Source organism: Anser anser (genome assembly GCF_964211835.1).
Source record: "Anser anser genome assembly, chromosome: 18".
Lineage (NCBI taxonomy): Eukaryota > Metazoa > Chordata > Aves > Anseriformes > Anatidae > Anser > Anser anser.
The window spans coordinates 9,999,122-10,018,508 of NC_139739.1; the positions used below are offsets into that span (position 1 = coordinate 9,999,122).

Below are 19,387 nucleotides of genomic sequence, written 5' to 3' on the forward strand. Positions count from 1 at the left end.
TTTAGGCTCCATCCTCAGCTTTGTGCTGAAAGCTGAGCAGGGGGAGGAGAGAAACATTCTGAGAAACCCATTAAAAATTCCCCAGGGCTTGGTGTGACTGGGCTCTGCCTCCTCGGTGCCCTGACGCAGAACCCAGTTTGGAACCCGGCGGGCTGCCGGTGGATCGCGGGATGCCTGCGGTGGCGGTGAGAGCTGCTGTCCCTTCGCAGCCGCTCCCCACCTCTGGCTGTGCGGTGCTGTGCACCTGAGCTACACGGCCGTCTGCCTGAGGTGTGCCGTGCTTTCCCCCCAGGTACTGGCACGGAGACAACTTGCCCTTCGACGGGCCCGGCGGGATCCTGGCGCACGCGTTCTTCCCCAAGACGCACCGGGAGGGGGACGTCCACTTTGACTACGACGAGACCTGGACGATTGGGAACAACCTGGGTACGGCACTGTTCTAAGGGGGCCCTGGGGGCTCCAGGATGCCCCCAAAGAAGTGATTTAATTGTGCTGCGAGCAGGGCCCTGTAAAACTGAGAGGCAGCCATCCTTTTTGCGGTATTGTCACCTCCCACCACGTACAAGCCTGCTGGCAGGTAGTGTTCGGGACTTTTCTCGTCACCTTCCAGCCACATCAAAGCCCAAGCCCAGCACGAGGACGCTGTGGTCCCAGTGAGGACAGAGGCTCCAGCACCGGGTGACACCCGGCACCGGGTGACACAGCAGCTGACACAAAAACAACGCCGTCCTCCAGAGGACAGCATAGCAGCCAGTCCTGCCTGCCCACAGAGCGTTTTCTCTTTGAACAAGTCCATAAAGGGAAGCCACCCAGGCTCCAGCTCTATCCCCGTGGCCTGGGAATGTTCTGACCATAAACAACGCCACAGCAAGTCAAGACTTTTTTTTTTGCTATTAATAGATCCACACTGGTAGCTCCCTGCTCGGGCACTCGGGGCCTGGTGTCAGGATCCATGAGATACCGCAGTGCTGCCTGGGGCCTGCTGGAGCAGCGCCCAGAGCATCCATTTCCACAAGACCCACCAAAATTAGTGCAGGGACAAAGAAACAATCACAAAGCCCGAGTTCAAACCCTGCCTCCCTGGGGTTTCCCAAATATTTTGTCCACACCAGCGTTCAGGGCTCTCAGCAGGTTGGCTCTGAGGGGGGTCAGGACCCTCACATCTCCTATTTGGTCCATGCTGCCCCAAAACAAGAACGACAGAGCACCAGGTCTTGCTGCAGAAGCCCTTCTGCTACCTAGGCGTGGGTGGGCTCTGCTGCTTTGCACCCTCTGTCGGGGCTGCCTGTGTTGTTGAAGAATTTCCAACATTCTCCCACAGACAGTGTTGGAGGCAAACCAGGAACTGTCGGAAGAGATGCCAGTTCCTATCAGAATCCAGCCCTGTTCTGTGGCCTTTTTCCCTCTCTGCCTTCCATAAATAAATGTTGTAGAAGCTCTTTGCAGCTAATTGCCATTTAATATGCCGAAAAGAGCTTTATGATATAAACATGGTTTAATCCTTGCCTGAGCTCTCGGAGATGGGGAAATCCTTAGCCTCATGATACGGACGGGAGAGCAGGACTACGAGGAGGGGAAGGTGTGCTCCGGGGTTAGCCCGGAGCCGTGCGGGAGGCAGAAATCCACGCCGAGGACCTTCTGCGAGGGACAGCGATGCTCCCAGCACAGCTCCTGCAGGCGTGCTGTCGTTCACCTCCCCCGGAGAATCTGACAGTGGTGCAGCAGATCTGCCAACACTGGAAAGCATCAAGCAAGGAGCCTGCCAAGCTAAACAGAAATGTCTGAAAGTTTGTAATTAATCACTGACGCAGAGATCCCACTTTCTCAGCTGCCCTAGATGTGTTGATTTAATTGTGTCAGTGCTACAAAAATCCATGGCTTCAACACGAAGCTGACCAGCAAGGAGGGCAGGGGCTCACCTTCCCCTCTGCCCTTCCCAGGCGTCCTCCCAGCTGCAGCCCCGGTCCCGGTGCCCTGCTCCCCTGGGCCAGCAGGGAAATCCCACTTGGAGCAGTGAGACCAGCTGACTCCCAGCCCTGCCTTTCCCATCGCTTGGGCTGCAGCTCGGAGGATTTCTGGCTGAAGGCAAGTGAATGAATGCGCTGGGACTTGTCAACAAACGGCCTCGGCTTACCATCTTTGCTGCCTAATGCCTCTCTTACAACTTTCCATACAATTTATCTACTTCAAAAAGGATCCGTTGGAAATAAAACCTGCCAGCCAAATGACATGTTTTTGCATACTGAAATCTGCTCTCCCCCCTCTCCTTTCGTAGATGCTGTGAAGTCATGTATTCCTAAAGTACAATCTCCCTTACATCCACCTGAGCCTGGCGAAGAAGGGCCAGGCCTTGGCACTGGAGGAATTTTTATGTGCTGGTTTTTAAATGTCACCTTCTTGCCACAGCCCACAGCCAAGCAATAAGTGAGCTCCCTCTGCTGCCTGTATGGCAGCCGCCACTCACGGGCTCTAATCCCGCAGGCTTCCCCACTGACACCGGCAGCTGCCACAGCAGACACAGACACGATCTGAACACGACTTGTTGCATTACACTACAAGCCTGGGTGGACAAAAACCAGCCTTCCCACCTCACCACCTACTTATATGGGCCAGATTCCTTCTCTCTGCTAAATTCTCCTGTCCAAAAGCACATGGAAAACATTTTCTTTCCTGATAGTCAAGGAGTGCAGAAGCCCCCAGAGACAGTTACAAATTACCAACATGCCCAGGCTAATACCTGAGTGTCTGAATTCACTCGCAGCGCTCCAGAATTAGTGGATCCCTTTAATTATGCCCTTTGATTCCTTAAAAATACAAACAAGATGTAGAGCTACGTGGGAAAACGCCAGAACAACCTGAGAGCCCAGTAGCCAAGGCAGATTTCTCTCGCCACACGTTAGACTCCTGCAGCATACCTCTGCATTGCCAGGAGCTGACGAGCAGCAGAAATGAGCCTAAGGGGCAGGCACCCTCTCTGCGGGCACAGCTTGCCCATCTCCCTCAGGTAGGCAAAAGCGTCTCCCGTCTCCTCCCTTTGCAGGCACTGACCTCCTCCAGGTGGCTGCTCACGAGTTCGGCCACGTCCTGGGCTTGCAGCACACGGCTGTCTCCAAGTCTCTGATGTCTCCTTTCTACATCTTCCGCTATCCGCTGAGCCTGAGCGAGGATGACAAGCAAGGTATCCAGTACCTCTATGGGAAACCCAAGCTGGATCCCGAGCCAACCCCAACGCAGCCAGCAGAGCTGCCCCAGCCAGACCTTGAAACGAACGAGATCACCAACGTGGAGGTGAGTGAACAGCTCGTCTCTGCCTCCTCTAACACCGGGGCTTGTTCCCAGCTGCTGGGACTGTCTTCCCCAGGAGGGATGTCCCGTCAGCTGAACCCAGGCTGGGTGAGGGGGGCTCCCGCGGGTCCAAGCCGCTGACCAGGCCGTGCTTTGGCAGTCTGTGCAGCCCGACGCCTGCGACACGGCTTTCGACGCCGCGGCCACCATCCGGGGCGAGCTGTTCTTCTTCACATCCCGCTACGTGTGGCGGCTCCGAGCTGGAAAGCTGCAGGCTGGCTACCCAGCTCTGGCCTCTCGTCACTGGCAGGGGATCCCAAGCTCTGTGGATGCCACCTTCGAGGACCCTCTGGGCAATATCTGGTTTTTCCAAGGTAAGAGCTGGACTGGGATCAGACGGCTCAGAAGTGCGTCTTCTTTACTGAGGGGTATTCAGGACCCAACAAGTCCCTGGGAAGAGAAACCTTCCAGACGTCCTCAGTAAATCAGTGATCCTTGCTGTTTGTTCCTTTCTCTGTTTAGTTCAAATTTTTTAGCAGATATTGAGGGGGAAAGAGAGAAGGAAGGGTCGTTTTTAGTTTAGACACAGCCAAAGTATCCCATTCTCCTCCTCTGAAACACAAATGTTTGTTTTGATATTCTGCCCTGGCAATGCTGCTGGCAGAAGAGGAGGAAAGAAACACTTGCTCCATCTTCCTTGGGGACAGAAACAGGAGGAGAAAAAGAAACAAAAAGTCTTCCCTGCAACAGAGCCCTCTGCAAGATGAGTGGAGGCCATTGTGCTTCCAGCAGCCCCAGTTGAGGGAAGATGGGAATGGGAGCAAGCACCACTATTAGACACTCTAAAACCTCCCACCAGCTGTCCTGGATGCAGAGCTCCTGTAGTACCCCAAGACTGAGCGAGCCCACATCCAGGCAACCTCCAGCCACTGCAGGGGTTAAAAACCAGTTACCCACGGTGGGGCCAGACCTCCTCTGGCCATCTCTGTAGTTCAAGACCTGCAACGAACCCTGTTTCAGCTCCGCCGTTTTCTCTAATGCTCTTTCCAAGCATGAAATTAACAGCAGGGATGCAGAATGTAGCTACCCAGCTGCCCTGGGTGTGCGTGCCCTGTCTGCACACCATGAGACGAGCACCAGAGAACAGAGTGGCTCTGCAGGCAGTGTTCCTGCATAAACAGATTGCTTAGCACCTCACCTGCAGACAAGGGTTTACAGTGTGAAAATTGGCAGACTCCCACCATGAGTTAAAATGAGATAAGGGGAAAGTATTACATGCCGTAGGGTAATTAGAGATTCCCGTTTTAATCTAAACTGGAAATATGCTCCCAGTCTGCTTCAGCGTGGCAACTTCTTCCTGGTTTCTGTAGCTTCCTTCTTTACACCGCATGCCCCCCTTGTGCCCGTGCATGCCCAGGTACGATCTCCAAGAGCTGAGCTGGCAGGGTAGGGGCAGGTCCCTGCGCTCTGTCCCACACAGAAATGTGGCACACAAAGAACGTGTCCCTCCCAATCAGGCCATGACCCATTTTGCTTATCTGCCCCCACTTGGCAGCCCCAGGCTTCACCACAGAGGTGTTGCAGGAATCAGCCTTTGTCCTGTCAAACTCCACAGCTTTGTATGTTTCTTTATCCAGCAACGGGTTCTGCTCTTCCTTCAACGTGACCAGAGCAAACTCGAAGCCCCCGGCTGATTCATCTCCCCGAAGGACTGCAGCCAGTCCCATCGGAGTGGAGCAGGCAGAGAGAAACATCCTTCCGCACGCACACAGGGCTCTCCAACACCACGACAACGAGCCTCTGAGAAGCCAGGCAGGGCAGCCTGGCAGCTCAGAAGGAAAGCCAAATCTTTCATTATAACTTCCACAAATACAGACAAGGCAGCTGCTAAAAGAGCCCTCCTCATCCCACCATTGACAGCTCTGGGTTGGACTGAGGGGGGAATTCTACACTTTGCCCTCCTGGCACTGTGGGCACTATCAGCGACAGTGTGCCTCTCGCCAACAGCTCTCCCTGGGAGCTCTGCCAAGGCATCAGCTCCACTTCTGCAATTCACTGCCAAATTATCTGACATCAAAGAGCTTCTGAACCTGTCTCTCCCCTTTTCTGCCTCCTCACCAGATTCTCAGTACTGGATTTACGATGGCGAGAGACGGGTCTCTGGTCCCACTCCGATCGTGGAGCTGGGCCTCCCTGCTTCCCCCGTGCAGGCAGCTCTGGTGTGGGGGGCTGAGAAGAACAAGATCTACATCTTCAGTGGAGGCAACTACTGGCGCTTCAACCCTCACACCCGCCAGGTGGACAACATCTACCCGCGGACCATGGCCGACTGGCGTGGGATCCCTCAGGAGATCGATGCTGCTTTTCAGGATGAGTTTGGTCAGTGCCAGCAGGGACAGGGCCTGCTCTGGGGTGGGCGCTCGGCCTGACGCCACCTCCCAGCTGGAAGGTTTAGACATTTGGTAGCTGGGGACACTTCTCAGCCTAGCACATGCCGTGTAGTGTATAGAGAGCGAGGCAGCTCCCTCCGGTAGGTAGGGAACTGAAGCTTTTCATGAAAGTGAGAAGCTTTATAATTATTAGTTGGAACAATCAACATTTAAGCACCTGATACAGAAAACTCAAACTTCTGACAAAGAAACAGTCAGAGTCCTACCTAGCTGTAACCGCTCCCAATACAGGCATTGATGAGAGGACAGCAGAAACTGTGCCCACAATTCAGCCGAGGCAGCTGTGCTAGTGAACAGGCTGCTTTCAGTATCACCGTCCCCCCAGATGTGCCCCATGCTGCACACAGCGTCGCGGTGCCGCAGAAATACCTGGGACAGCTGGGTGCTGGGGACGATGGGTGCAGCGACTCCCTCTGCTCCCTCCGGGCGTGGAGTGGCTCCCCAGTGCTTCCAGAGCCTGCATCCCAGAGCAGTTTCCTCGTAGTAAAGGATGTTCCACAGCAGTTCTTCACAAGCTCCCTGCCACAGGCCCTGATCGGGTCCTAGGCACCCTCTGCTCTCGTAAGGCCAGGCCACTGCATGAGTACAGCATATTTACAACCACCAGCTATATAAAATAAACTCCATCCTGTCTACACTCCTGTCAGAACTAAAACTGTGTGAAAGAAGAGTGTAAGCCACAAACCTGGATTCAGGTGAAATGAATCTAGCAGCATTTCCTGCCTCCTCCAGGCTCTCTTTTGGTATTAAACATGCTGTGGGGAGTCAACAAGACAAAATGCTAGGAAAGAGCTGAGCTGTGCAAACCCTGTCTCTCCTAACCTTTCCTCTCTCATTCCCAGGTTTTGCCTATTTCCTGAGAGGCCGAGACTACTGGAAGTTCGATCCCGTCCAGGTGAAGGTGCTGGAGGGCTACCCGCGCCACATCAGCCAGGACTTCTTCAGCTGCACACCCTCCTCCAACTCCTTCAGATGAGGGGGGTGCTTGTGTCCCTCCATTTCCCTTCCATCACCCTGACCTCCTGCAGCCACACAGAGGGCTCCCTCTGCCATTCATGGCTTCCTTGCAGGCCCAGTGTCTGACACAGCAGGTGTCTGTCACAGCAAGTGACAAAGTTTGCTCCTCTCCTCTTCCAGCAGCCCCAGCTTCAGTTGCTATCAATACAAAAGCGTCCGCCATGTTCTTCACAGACGAGAGCCCTGAACCCTTAACGCGGCCAGGCTCTTCCAGCAATAGCATCCCAAAAGCCATCAAGCCAGCCTGGAAAGGGATCACACTCTTCTACTTAACCCGGACCCCATCACGCAGAACTGACTTGATGGCATTTCCTATGTTTACGTAGCTCACGAGGGCAGCCCTTTGGCTGTTCCAGCCATTGGCCTCAGAGGACGCCTTCCGCTGAGGCAGCGTCCCCAGCGTGAGCCGGGGAGCTTTGAAGACACCGAGTACCCGTGGAGGAGCTCGGACGCTTCTCCGGGCTGCGGCTGTGGATGGCCCAGCTCTGGGCTCTACGCTATCAGTAGCATGCATGAGAGTTCCCTATGAACCTGTGTGCGGACAACGCGTGACGCCAGGTCCCAGCGCTGGACGCTGCCCTGGTGCCCCGCGCTTGGCGGCGGCTCCTGGCGCTCATGCAGGCAGAGAAAAGGCGGCAGCACCGGGCCGCCTCCCTCCGTCCCTCCCTCCGCGGGTGTAAATGTTTGTACGACGTGTATAAACCCTCCTTATATATACTGTGTATATATTTATGTACCAATAAACCGCCTCTTTTCTACGTGCCGCCTTGCCTTCGCCTCGGCTCGGCCGTTAACGGCCTCGGCGCGCAGCGAGGCGCCAAGGGGCGGGCAGGGCCGGCTGCGGGCGGGCAGGGCGCGGGGCACCGGGCCGGGCAGGGGCCGGGAAGGGGCCGGGCAGGGCGTGGGGGGGCCGGGAAGGGCCGGGCCAGGCCGGGCCCGCCCCGCTCCGGGCGCTGCCGCCGCTGGGGGCCGCCGAGCGGGAGCATGCGCGGAGCCGAGCCCGAGTAGGCCGCGGCGCTGCTCCCGCCCGCTGCGCTCCGCCGCCGGCCCCTCAGCCCCCGCCAGGCCGCCGGGGCCGCCCCCGCCGCCGCGATGATGATGATGGCGCTGAGCAAAACGTTCGGGCAGAAGCCCGTCAAGTTCCAGCTGGAGGAGGACGGCGAGTTCTACATGATCGGCTCCGAGGTGCGGACAATGGGGCCGGGCGGCGGCGGGGGGAGCGGGGCCGGGGGGGGGGGGGGGGGCTGCGGGGCCGCCCGGCTGCGCGGGGCGGGACGGGGGCTCCGGGGGCTGAGCCCCGCCGCCGCACGGCGGCTCGCCCCGCTCCCGGCACGGTGCTCGGCCCGCTGTGGCCGTGGGGAGCCGGGACGAGGCCGCTTCAGCACCGCAGAAACCGCCACGGGTGGAAGCGGGGGGGGGGAAACAAGCGTGTTCCGGCCCCACCCGGTGGAGAAAGGGGGGTCCTGGGGGGCTGGGTCGGTGCTGGGCGCCTGCAGCGGGGCTCGGGGGCCTCCTGTGACAAGTGTGAGGGTTGTAAGAGCCGAGAAGTGCGAGGGTTGTAAGAGCCGTCGCTGCAGGCAGCACGTCGGTGAGATCGCCGTGCCACGCACGTGGAAGAGGAAGAAGGGTTGCCTTTTCTGCCTGCCACTAATTCATCTCTTGATGAGCAACAGATACAATTAAAATTGATCTGAACGTGGACGTTAAGATCAAAAAGACTCTTGTTAAGGAATAAAAGCCCTTTGTGGCAGGCTGTGAGCGTAGCACCCATCTGAAAAATTGGTTTCAGAGTCTATAAAATCCTGTTGTCGTTCAGCAAGGCTTGCTGTAGCCTTCAGCACAAGTGAGGACGTTGTGCCAGGAAGAGCAGAGCTGCTGTACAGATGTTAAGTAAGTTTGGAACGGGGTTTCTGGCAGTGATCATATTTTGCATGTTCAGAGGTTTTAAAATAAAACCAAAGGCAGTCTTGGGGTGTTTGCTCTATCCACGCAATGTCTGGATGGCACAGAGGTTCAATGTGAAAGTGACACTGTCAGAGAGCTGGGTATCTGGTTTGATTAAATTCCTACAGAGCATCGTGCATTGAAACAGCAATTGAAGTAACGTTAAAATTGTTCAAAAATACATGTAAACAAATGTGGTTTTTTTTTCCTATTAAATTGATTTTTGTCAATAGATAGGACTTTGTTATCAGGCTAGTGAAATAAGAGCTCATAAAAGCTGTTTTCTGTATTGCTGCAAAAATTGTGTGTTATGATGCCAAACCCAACACGGTCAATTGCAAAAAACGTCTAAAAAAATCTTCTCCTGAGGTCTGGCGTCATTACAAAGAACTGAATTCATTTCAGCTTCTGCTCAGAATTTCTCTGAATGGAATACATTTCCAGGCTATGCTTCTGCTTTTCTTCCTGTAGGTGGGGAATTACCTGCGTATGTTTCGGGGTTCCCTGTACAAGAGATACCCCTCACTCTGGAGACGACTAGCCACTGTGGAAGAAAGGAAGAAGATAGTGGCATCTTCACATGGTGAGAAATGAGTACTGAAGTCTGAAAGATTGCCTTGAAAAACTTTCTCTGAGGTTCAGAAGCTTCTGCAACTGTGAACATCGCTTTAGATTCACGCTGCAGAGGGCTTCATCACCTCGGTGATGGAGCAGCCTGCAGCAATGGCACATTAGCTCCTGGTTCTACCTTGCAGAGAATATGAACTGATCAAACATGATCTGAAATCAAAATGAGCCTTGTGGCTTTCCTGGGGTTGGCTGCATTCATCAAAATGCAAAAGCCACGTCTCAAAAATAAATACCATATTAGAAGAGACTTTTGTTGGCAGAGAGGGCCATTTTTGTCCCTTTTTTCAAACAGGCAGGAATGTTGCAAGGATGTCCCATTGAAAATGTGCATCTTTACTTAACTTCTGTTCTTGCAAGGACTGAAAGTTTATGGCTCCCAGAATTTGTGGTGGTATGTTGCTACTGATGTAACTGCTACAGTAAGAATACAGCTGTCTTGGTGTTATAGTTGGTGGGAGACTAATAAAAAGCAGTTACATTTCTTAGCAATAGAACTTGTCGTGCACTCTTCAGGCCAAGGCATAATAAAAATAAATAGTTCATTCTAGACTTATGTCTCCTTCCTCCAAGTATCCTGGTGACCTGTTGCTCTTTTCTTTTTTTTTTTTTTCCCAACAGAAAATCAGCGGTCTCACAGTCCCAGGAGATGTAAGTCTTATCTGTGTGTTGTTATTAGCTGTGCTAGAGTAGGAATCTCCACTGTGACCTTTGGTGCTGTTACAATATACATTAATGTCTCATCCTCTTCCTCTGATCTCTCCCTGTGGTCGTCCTAATTGTGCATCCTCATCACATGCTGAACTTTTCTTTCTCAGAACATTAAGGGACTCTCAGACGCAGATGGTTTGTGCAATTCAGCAAGATCTGTCCTGAGGTTCTCCCCCTTTTCCAAGTCTTGCTGGTTTGTGCTCCCCTGGCTTAGCTTTCATAGATGTCCAATGTGTCTGTCCAGTGACTTGCTTTTCTATTGACCGTTAACTCTCCATTTCCAACCTTAAATCCACCGAGGATTTATAGTTTTCTGGGCTTTTCCCCTCAGAAGGTTGTGAAAAAGATTTTACATCATTTTAGATGTGCAGAGCTAAACCATGTGATTGCAGAGGGCAACGCAGGGTAGGAAAAAAAGTTTTTCTCCCCTTAAATAAAGGCACATTAGATAAGCTTTAAAACTAATGTTTATGAGGATTTAAGGACTTTTTTCCAGGTGTTTTGGATTTTTTTTTTGCTAACATTCTTTTCCATCTCAAGTAAATCTCCTAGAAGAAACGAGTACATTCTGTAAATAAGTTACACCCTGGAAGAACTAGGTTCATCCACGGTTGATAAAAGCCACATCTTAGTCCTCTAGTTGGATGTCTCCCTACTCTAGAAGCCCAGTACAGTTCCCAGAGTCTCCTGGTAAATCCAGTCTGCAAAGTAGGTTTAGGATGCTATTGTGAAGTACAGTGATGATAATTGAGAGAAGCCCATGCAATTCTAACTCTCTTGTGTCCGGACTCCTTCTGCAAGAAGACAAATGAAGCCCAAAGCACTTTTGTGTCACACACTCACACCATTTGGTAACTTATTGTTGTCCCACCTGGCAGGAAGGGCTTTTCACTCTTCAGCTTATTAATGCCATATTGCTATGTAGTACTTTTCCATGTTAATTACTGGTATCTTTCTCGGTAATAGATCACGGCTATACGACATTAGCCACTAGTGTGACACTGTTAAAGGCCTCTGAAGTGGAAGAGATCTTGGATGGAAATGATGAGAAGTACAAGGCAGTGTCTATCAGCACAGAACCTCCCACCTACCTCAGGTAACCAGCACTGGTGAGGGCCAACATCAGAACAGAGCTGCTTGGAAGGTGTTGGCCTGGATAAGAAATGCTGTCCTGTCCCGTCAGAAATCACATAAACCCAGGGCCTCGCCCAGGAGGATGCTTGCCCGTCTGTGCTAGCATACATTTACAGAGTTGGGCAAATGAAGATCTTCAGAATGTAAGGATTAGGTTACTGCCCACGTACAACAGGAAGAAAAACATTAGTGTTTGATGATGCAGCTCATTTTGCAAGTGCTCCATTCCAATTGTAACAGATGTTTTGCAGAACACTCCGTACACGTACCGTCTGCTGAGACGTCATATTTCTCAGCAGCCCCTCTGTAAATACAGACAGAAAATCCAAATATGAACCTAGTATTTATAATGGCACACCTGGCTTCATATATGAGGAATAGTTATGATCTGGAGAATGGGCTTCCTGGAGGCTAGGCTAGCGTGGAACATGAGTTCTCAGTCGAACTATCATTAGGCAGGAGCTTGTAATTTAAAATTATACTGTTCCTTAAATAACAGCAGTGGTGTTCAGGGTATGTAGGTTAACATCCATTCTTCTTCTTCAGAGAACAGAAGGCAAAGAGGAACAACCAGTGGGTGCCGACCTTGCCCAACAGCTCTCATCACCTGGATGCGGTGCCGTGCTCTACAACGATTAACAGAAATCGCATGGGCAGGGATAAGAAGAGGACTTTCCCTCTGTGGTAAGCTTCCGTCTTCTGAAAAGCATAGTCACAAGCATGACGTACTGCCAGGGTCTGCATTTCTTCTCTAATACATGAGGCCTGTAGTTCCCTAAATTGGAGGTTCTTAGTTCAACTGTATGCCATGAGGCTCTTCTTTACAGCAGCCATCTGTGGCTCAGAGAGGAGGCTCTCCTTCTGTCAGGAAAATGGTCGATACGTTTCCTGATCAGTTCCTTGTACTTTCTGCTGATTCGCTAAGCATTTGTCATTTGAGGAGCCTGCAAACCCTCTCTGCAAAGGACTGAGACTGCCTCGCATTGACATATTCCTGTAGCTTTAATTTATTCGTTGAAAAAGGCTGCTTTCGTTTTCCATGTAAAAGTTGAGGAAAACAGGATAAAACATTGTCTTAGAAAGGCATCCTTGTTTTATTTGCAGAAATGTATTAAGATAGGTGCATAAAAGGTGATAAACTCGCTATTGGTTGCCATAGCTTTGTACCCCTGTCCTAAGGAGTCTGTCTAAAGACTGGGGAGTTGGAGTATGGGGATGGTTTCCAACAAACAGCTCCTTCTTTCTATGGAGGATGCCAGATGTATCATTTTCTAGCGCAAATACTGTATTGTTGCTCTTTGTATTAGCTTTGATGACCATGACCCAGCAGTCATCCATGAGAATGCATCCCAGCCGGAGGTTCTGGTTCCAATCAGGCTCGATATGGAAATTGATGGGCAGAAACTCAGAGATGCGTTTACATGGAACATGAATGGTATGTAGGAAGGAGGGTTTCCTGAGGCTGGAGAGAGAGTGTTGCATTCATCACTGAGTATGAAGAGAGAACAAGCATGAGTCCCATACACACAAAGCTTTAAAGCTCTGCCACTTGGTGGGTTGTGGTCAGCTCTCATGTCTCGTAGCAGATGCCCTGCCACTTCCATGAGTTCCAGTTGTTCCTGGATGCATGTAGTCTGAAGAGTTTAACTGGCTTGTTCTCCTGACCCGGTTCATCAGCTCAGCAGCATAATGGAACTACTCTGTCAGCTGCAATACTTAAATACCAAACAATTAATATGTATGGTTCCTTTACATATGTGGATTATTAGACTGTAGCTGTGTTATCTCCATGGGGCAAGTAAAGAAAGCTGATACAGGTCAAATCCCTGTGTCGGTGTGCACGTGTACAACCCTGGGACAAAAGCCCCTTTCATCAGCAAAAGGTGATGCGTTTAGAATTCCCCTCTTCACACTATAAGCTTAATTTTGTGTATTCTGTAAATGGCAGGCATTGGTGGCTGAGAAAGTTAAGTGTCTGTTTGTTCTTGTTCTGTATCAGAAAAGCTAATGACCCCAGAAATGTTCTCTGAGATTCTTTGCGATGACCTGGATTTGAATCCTCTGACGTTTGTCCCTGCTATTGCCTCTGCCATCCGACAACAGATCGAGTCATACCCAACGGACAGTATTCTAGAAGATCAGTCAGACCAACGAGTTATTATTAAGGTAATACAGGAAAGCAGTAGAATGAGAGCCGAACCAATTGCATTTCTCTGGTTATGTTACAGTGGAGGAGGAGTACAAAGGCTTCCCTCAAAGCCAAGGAGCTCTTAATTCCAGTCCTGTGTCCAGATTAGATTTTGTCCTTTGTATTGAGAACAAGACCACGGTAGCAGATTACTAAACATTCATGTGCCAACCCCTGAGATGATGAAAGAGTTCATTTAAAGCATTGTGGTTTCCTTTGTAAGAACTGAACCTTGGTGACCAAAGCTGAGTTGTCTTTTGTTACTGAACTTAAGAATTCAATTAAGGAGCGCTGTAGATGTAATGAACTAGGAGTTACTTCTCCACTTCTCCAGCCTCCACCTCCTAAGTTAAATTACCTTTGACAAGCTATTGCAAGAGATGGAAACAAATGACTTGTTCTTTCCTTGTCTCCAGCTAAACATCCATGTAGGGAACATCTCCCTTGTAGACCAGTTCGAATGGGATATGTCAGAGAAGGAGAATTCACCAGAGAAGTTTGCCTTGAAGCTGTGCTCAGAGCTTGGTCTGGGCGGGGAGTTTGTCACTACTATTGCCTACAGCATCCGAGGACAGCTGAGTTGGCATCAGAAGACATACGCCTTCAGGTACAGAACTGTCACCTTCCTAGCAGGGGTGTGGATGTGTGTTCTTACTCGTGGCCGTTAGCATCAGTGAATCTTGAACAGCCGACCTGATGCAGAAAGTTTAATTTGAAATTGGTCCTTAGGGCTTACGCCCACTCTATCCTCCTCTACTTTTTTTTTTTTCCATGGCAACATTGTTTGGCTTCTCACATTCATGTGCCCACTGGCTCATAAAACCACCTTCTTTTTAAACAAGTTTATCAGATGAGAAATATGTAGGGCGCAACTAAAGCCCTTTTCTTTCTTGGACATCATTTTGTATATTTCATCATCAAGAGATCTCCATAGAGACAGTATCATTTAAAGACCATTACTTGCGCAAAGTTAGCAGTGTAGAGAGTTTCCTTTTTTCCTCAGTGTTTTGGGTGGCTGTCTGCCTTGAAGTGACTGTGTCACACATCACAGGATGGTTAGATGTTACTGGTGAGGTGCAAGAGGCACGTTAGAGCATCGTGTACTGCTTGTATGAAATAGGTGGACTCTTCTGGATAACAGGAATGTTAGTGGCAGATCTAACCAAAGCACTCGGAACATTAGTGACACTTGTGTAGTCACATCTCAGACACAGTCCTCTCTCTGGTTGTCACTGGCTGCCTAACTGGTGAACAAATGAACCAGTTTGATCTAGCGCCTGCTGTGTTTTGTTCTAAAGTAGAGCCTGGTGCAGCTCAACCAGCCTCTGCTTTTGCTCAAGTATCTTTTGGTGGGGCATGTCAGTGAAACATCAGCTTTTGCCACAGAGAGGAAGGCTGTTGTAATGGACAGTGACAGAACACCTTGTACCTCCTTCTTCTAATGTATATGAATGACCAGTGCTTTTCTGTTTATGAGCTCTGCCTGACTTGGGCCTTACACTCTCCCAAGCCTTAGTATTTTGAGCTAGAGCAGACTGACACTGTAGCTCTCTACCCTGGCTGAAGTTAAAGTTGGCTTGATCAGAGGCTGTTCTCATAGCTGGAATGCAGCAGTGTCAGGTTTGATTAGTCAGCTTTGTAACTTGTCTCCTAATAATAATCATTTCCAGTTGTGCCGTGCCGTGTTCTGTGGCAAGTTACTGTACTGATGTTATCCTCCATATGTTGCTGAGTCTGCAGTCTGTAAATATCCCTTAATGCGTGCTGGCGGGTTTTTTTTGACCTCGCGCCATGGTGTTACTTGAGGAAGTTTGAGAGTTCAGCAAATGATGTATTTGCAGAGGTGGGGGAAAGGTGCTGTTGACACCAGTTCTGAAGAGGTCGATTTAAGGAAACTTGCTTCTAAAACGATCCCCAGTGTGGTTCATGTTAGACAATGGAGAGGGGCTCTTGACCACACGGAAACTGAACTCTTAGCATAGAGGTGGGGAGGTGACTTCTACGTTGCCATCCATGACAGCCGATTGATATTTGCAGATCCCTTATGGGATCACATCACCTGTAAGAGCAATGGGTATGTGCTCCAGAGAACTGATGAGGTAATAGATGGCAATGTGATGCCTTTCCTGTGCCACTTTCCTGTGCTTTTTCTCCTATTGCAGATACCTGAATCCCAAAATTAATCTGTGTACATACTTAATTGTTGGGGGGGCTCATTTCTCCCTTTGTATCGATCTTTCTAACTCACGGCAAGTAAGGTTTTATTCAACACTATCCAGGCTCTCGCAGGTGTATCAGATTAATGCCAAATTTACATTATGCTCTCTAAAAACATATATCCATCTCTAGTTGCTAAGGAGTGCTTCAATTTAGGGGTAGTTGAAATAGGTGGATTTCAGGCCTTCTTTAGCTTGTTGCAGTATTGTAAAGGGGGAGAATCAAAAACAGGAAGAGGAACCCCAAAAGAACTACATACATAGCCATGAACTGTTCAGAGGGAAAAACACTTAATTTAAGCCTTGTTTTGTGTCATAGTACAAACATGCCCTCTTATTCCCTCTTTTCTTCCTGCAAAGGAGTACTTCTGAAACCTTCCTGTTGATTAATGATATTTGGGTTTTGTGGTTGGTTAGTTCCTGAATTCCCAAACCACAGGAGTGGGGGTTGTTCCAAAGTCATTCCACCGATGTAAGGAAAGGGTCTGCTTCAGATATATCAAAAGAACCTTAATATCTCCAGGGACTGGGGGTTTGAGAAGTCATGAGCCTCTTAATCATCTGAGGGAGAGGTGAAACTCTTGTTTAGTTGATGAACTCCAGGGCTGTCCTTTCAGCTGGCCTGCTCTGTGCAAAACAAAGAACTTGAGAGCCCAGTGGAAGTGGCAGGACAGGAAGCAGGCAGGTAATGATGCATGCGGGATTTTCAGGGGGATGGTGTGCTGCAGTGCTTCCTGCCTCGTTGCTGACTTGTTTCTAGGGGCAGCGCACAGTGCTTCATAGCCAGGGCTTTGCCTTCCAGACCGGAGTGACGCTCCCTCGCACACCAAGCCCACTTGCCTGAGGAGCTGTCCTTCCAAAGGAAACCTGGGTATTGGTGTGCCTGTGACACTACTGCCACTTGGACTCCACTCTCCAGTGGAAATCCTGCAGCTGACAGGGCGTTGCAGTCATTCTGCCAGCACCTCTTGTTTAAAAAAACAATGGGGGGGGTGTAGCTCTGTTTCTTTAGAGGTTAGGAGCTGAGGGAGGATTTTTCATTTTATGTCTGATTCTATGCTACAGAAACATGGATGGCTTGCACATAAGCTATGCTCACAAGGCTAGCTTTACAGCCCCTATTTAATTCTAGTGGGTGCTCAGCGCAGAGCACAGTAAAAGAGGTAGAGACCATATTACCAAGTCAAGATCTAGCAGTTAGTCTGGAATTTGTAGCATGTTGTGGCTAAGATGAATTTCCTGGATTTGTTGCTTGGTGGACATCCACAATCCTGGAGGTAGATCTGACTAAAGTTTCCTCCCAGAATCAGATACCAAACGCTTTGGATTAATTTTTTGTTTAATAGCTTTGATATAGATTGTCTGTTCCCGTGGCGATCAGCATTTGAGTTCCTTCCTGTGGCTGAGACAGCCATGTGTGAGTGCTGAAATCCTGCGTGGAGGCATGTCCCTGGGGAAGGATCTGGATCTTGCACACACCTGCGGGAGGGCTCCTCGTACACACACACTTGCGCGGCTCAGGCTGAGCTGCTTTCTAGAATTCAAAGCAAACATTTACATTCTGAGGCTCCTCTGTATTTATGCTGGGCTTCCAGTTCCACTGTCAATATTTGGGAAGCTACTCCTGGTCAGTTCCTGTTGACTTTTACTGAAAAGTGGCTAATGAAGCAGTAAACATTTTTGTGCATGTGATAATACAGCTGTTCGGGGCAGACAGATCTCTGAGGAGCAATCTTGTGATCTGGGACTGAGCTGTGTGCTTCATTGGTCGTGCTGGGTGTAACCAGTCTCTGGTTGCAACAGCAGGTCCTAAAAGACAACACTTTCCATAGCAACTGGGAGAACAATCCTCGTTCTGCTGTCAGGTTCCCATTCTGCCAGGCTCCCAGAAAGCCAGATGTGCCAGGGAAGAGCTGTTAGAAGTGTACTAGGCAAACTGCAGCTAGGAAGTGAGAGTTAAGAATAGCAGAACTAGATGTAAGAGCCCCCTTGACAGTACCTGCTCAGCTATTGCTCTGGGAAAAGTGCTCCCCGCATCAATAAACAGATAGGAACATTGCCTGTGCTGTGTTTGAACACTGTGAGCAAGGTACATAATGGCCTTAATGGGAGTGAAGTGCTTCAGCCACAGTAGCTTTGATGTACCCCCTCTCTTGTGGTTATAGAGAGGTAATAATTGGTCTCCCAGAAACTTCAGGCTCCACCAGATGGTAACTGTCTGTCCCTGGGGTACTTCTGAGAACCAGACTGGGCTAAGTGGGGCTAAAAGCGAACGCTGAAGCCTGAAAAACTTTTAATGCTCTGTTGTGCTTGTGTCTTGGATCTGGGCTGATAACCCAGAGGTAACTGTGACCACTGACAGGTCTTGCTTTGTTGCCTTCTGCCCTGCCGCTGCAGCGAGAACCCTTTGCCGACTGTGGAAATCGCGATTCGCAACACGGGGGATGCTGACCAGTGGTGCCCTCTTCTGGAAACCCTCACAGATGCTGAGATGGAGAAGAAGATCAGAGACCAGGACAGAAATACAAGGTGCTGCCACTCGTTCAGACAGTTCTCATTCTGGCCTGTCTTTAAGACAGAAGTTAAAAGCTTTGATGTTTGTCTCTCTCTTCTGAGAGCCAACTGGCAGGATTTCAAACTCGCACACCACAACAGAAACTCATAGCCTTTTTGCTTCAGGTTATTAAGTTGTTATCACCTCACTCCACAAATATGTAGCATCTATTTTAACCATCTCCTGCTTGAAGCAAAGTTTCCTTTTTTTTTTTCCCTTGAGCTCTCTGCTTGTAAGGGGGATTTGTCTCTGTAGGAAGGCATTCATCAAAAACACTGGAGTTTCGTGCACTCTCAGGCTAACTAGCGTCCTGCCACAAGGCTTCCTTTTATGTAGGATAAAGTGCTGCTTGATGTAGGAACGGGCAAGGTCCCAGCTCCGGCCTGATTGATGTTGACCTGTTTGTCAGCATGGGAGCACTTCCATGGTTCCAGGAAGAGCTCTGCTTGCCGTAGAGACCCACTAAGCAGTGTTCAACAGGAAGTCAAGAGCACTTGCTCCTACTTGGTTAAATTGCTTTTGGCAGGTATAAGTGAACTGCTAGAATCTCTCCAAAAGATACGTTATGGGAACAGTAAATGTGCTGTCTCAGCTCTTTCTCAGGAGTATTTTTCTGCTGATGAACACATTCAGAATGGTTTTGCTTCTCAGCTGTGGCTGAATAGTTCTCAGTAGCAGTTGGTTTTATCCCACTTAATGAGCAAAATTGCCCTAAAAGCTGTTGCTGAATAGTGTTGTGGCGGGGGCACTCTCAAGTGACCAAGGAATTCCATCTGGGCAATAAATCTAAGGAGATCACAAAGCTGTGGTAACCTCCCCAAAAGCGTCAGTTTTAGTAAGACATCACACGACTAACACAACACTTACTGTACCTCTTTCTCTCTTCCTAGGCGCATGAGACGTTTGGCCAATACTGCTCCAGCCTGGTAAACCTCCTGTTGTGACACTGGTGCTCTTCCTACAGACTTCATCCATACTCCTCTCCCCAGATGGATCTAGGATTGGCAGGGGTCTTTCTGTCCCTGATGGGGACACACATTCCACTTGCCAAGAGTTCCCAGTACTGCTGACTTCTGCCCCCATCCCCTCCACCTAAATGCCACGTACCAGGAACGCTGCATTAGCACATGATCTAGCTGAGACCTGTGGCAGCTGTTGGAGCCCTTATATACCTGTGTGTGGACAGTGTAAAGATTCTTTTGTATAGGTGCAACATGCACTATTAGGACAACTTTTTAAATAAAAGGAATGCATACTGCTA

General features: G+C 49.8%; 2 protein-coding genes across 3 annotated transcripts in view; both read left to right on the forward strand.

Annotated features, from left to right (window-relative positions):
* The window catches only part of MMP11 (matrix metallopeptidase 11), an 18,601-nt gene extending 11,089 nt beyond the window's left edge, over positions 1-7,512 (forward strand). Inside the window, exons 4-8 of the mRNA XM_083803624.1 lie at positions 293-426; positions 3,041-3,288; positions 3,446-3,659; positions 5,407-5,664; positions 6,578-7,512. Of these exons, the coding sequence (XP_083659750.1) occupies positions 293-426; positions 3,041-3,288; positions 3,446-3,659; positions 5,407-5,664; positions 6,578-6,711 (988 nt within the window). The 3' untranslated portion in view covers positions 6,712-7,512. The remainder of the gene's footprint in view (positions 1-292; positions 427-3,040; positions 3,289-3,445; positions 3,660-5,406; positions 5,665-6,577) is intronic.
* A 137-nt stretch (positions 7,513-7,649) lies between these two features.
* On the forward strand, positions 7,650-19,387 carry SMARCB1 (SWI/SNF related BAF chromatin remodeling complex subunit B1). Of its 2 annotated transcripts, none has more exons than XM_083803625.1 (10): positions 7,650-7,937; positions 9,168-9,279; positions 9,945-9,974; positions 11,001-11,130; positions 11,715-11,852; positions 12,476-12,603; positions 13,168-13,334; positions 13,773-13,963; positions 17,935-18,101; positions 19,017-19,387. In XM_083803625.1, exons 1-10 carry the CDS (start codon positions 7,845-7,847, stop codon positions 19,022-19,024), a joined length of 1,164 nt encoding a protein of 387 aa, XP_083659751.1. In that variant the 5' UTR covers positions 7,650-7,844; the 3' UTR covers positions 19,025-19,387. The 2 variants fall into 2 exon arrangements, with proteins under 2 accessions (XP_083659751.1, XP_083659752.1); XM_083803626.1 differs by having other exon boundaries at positions 17,970-18,101.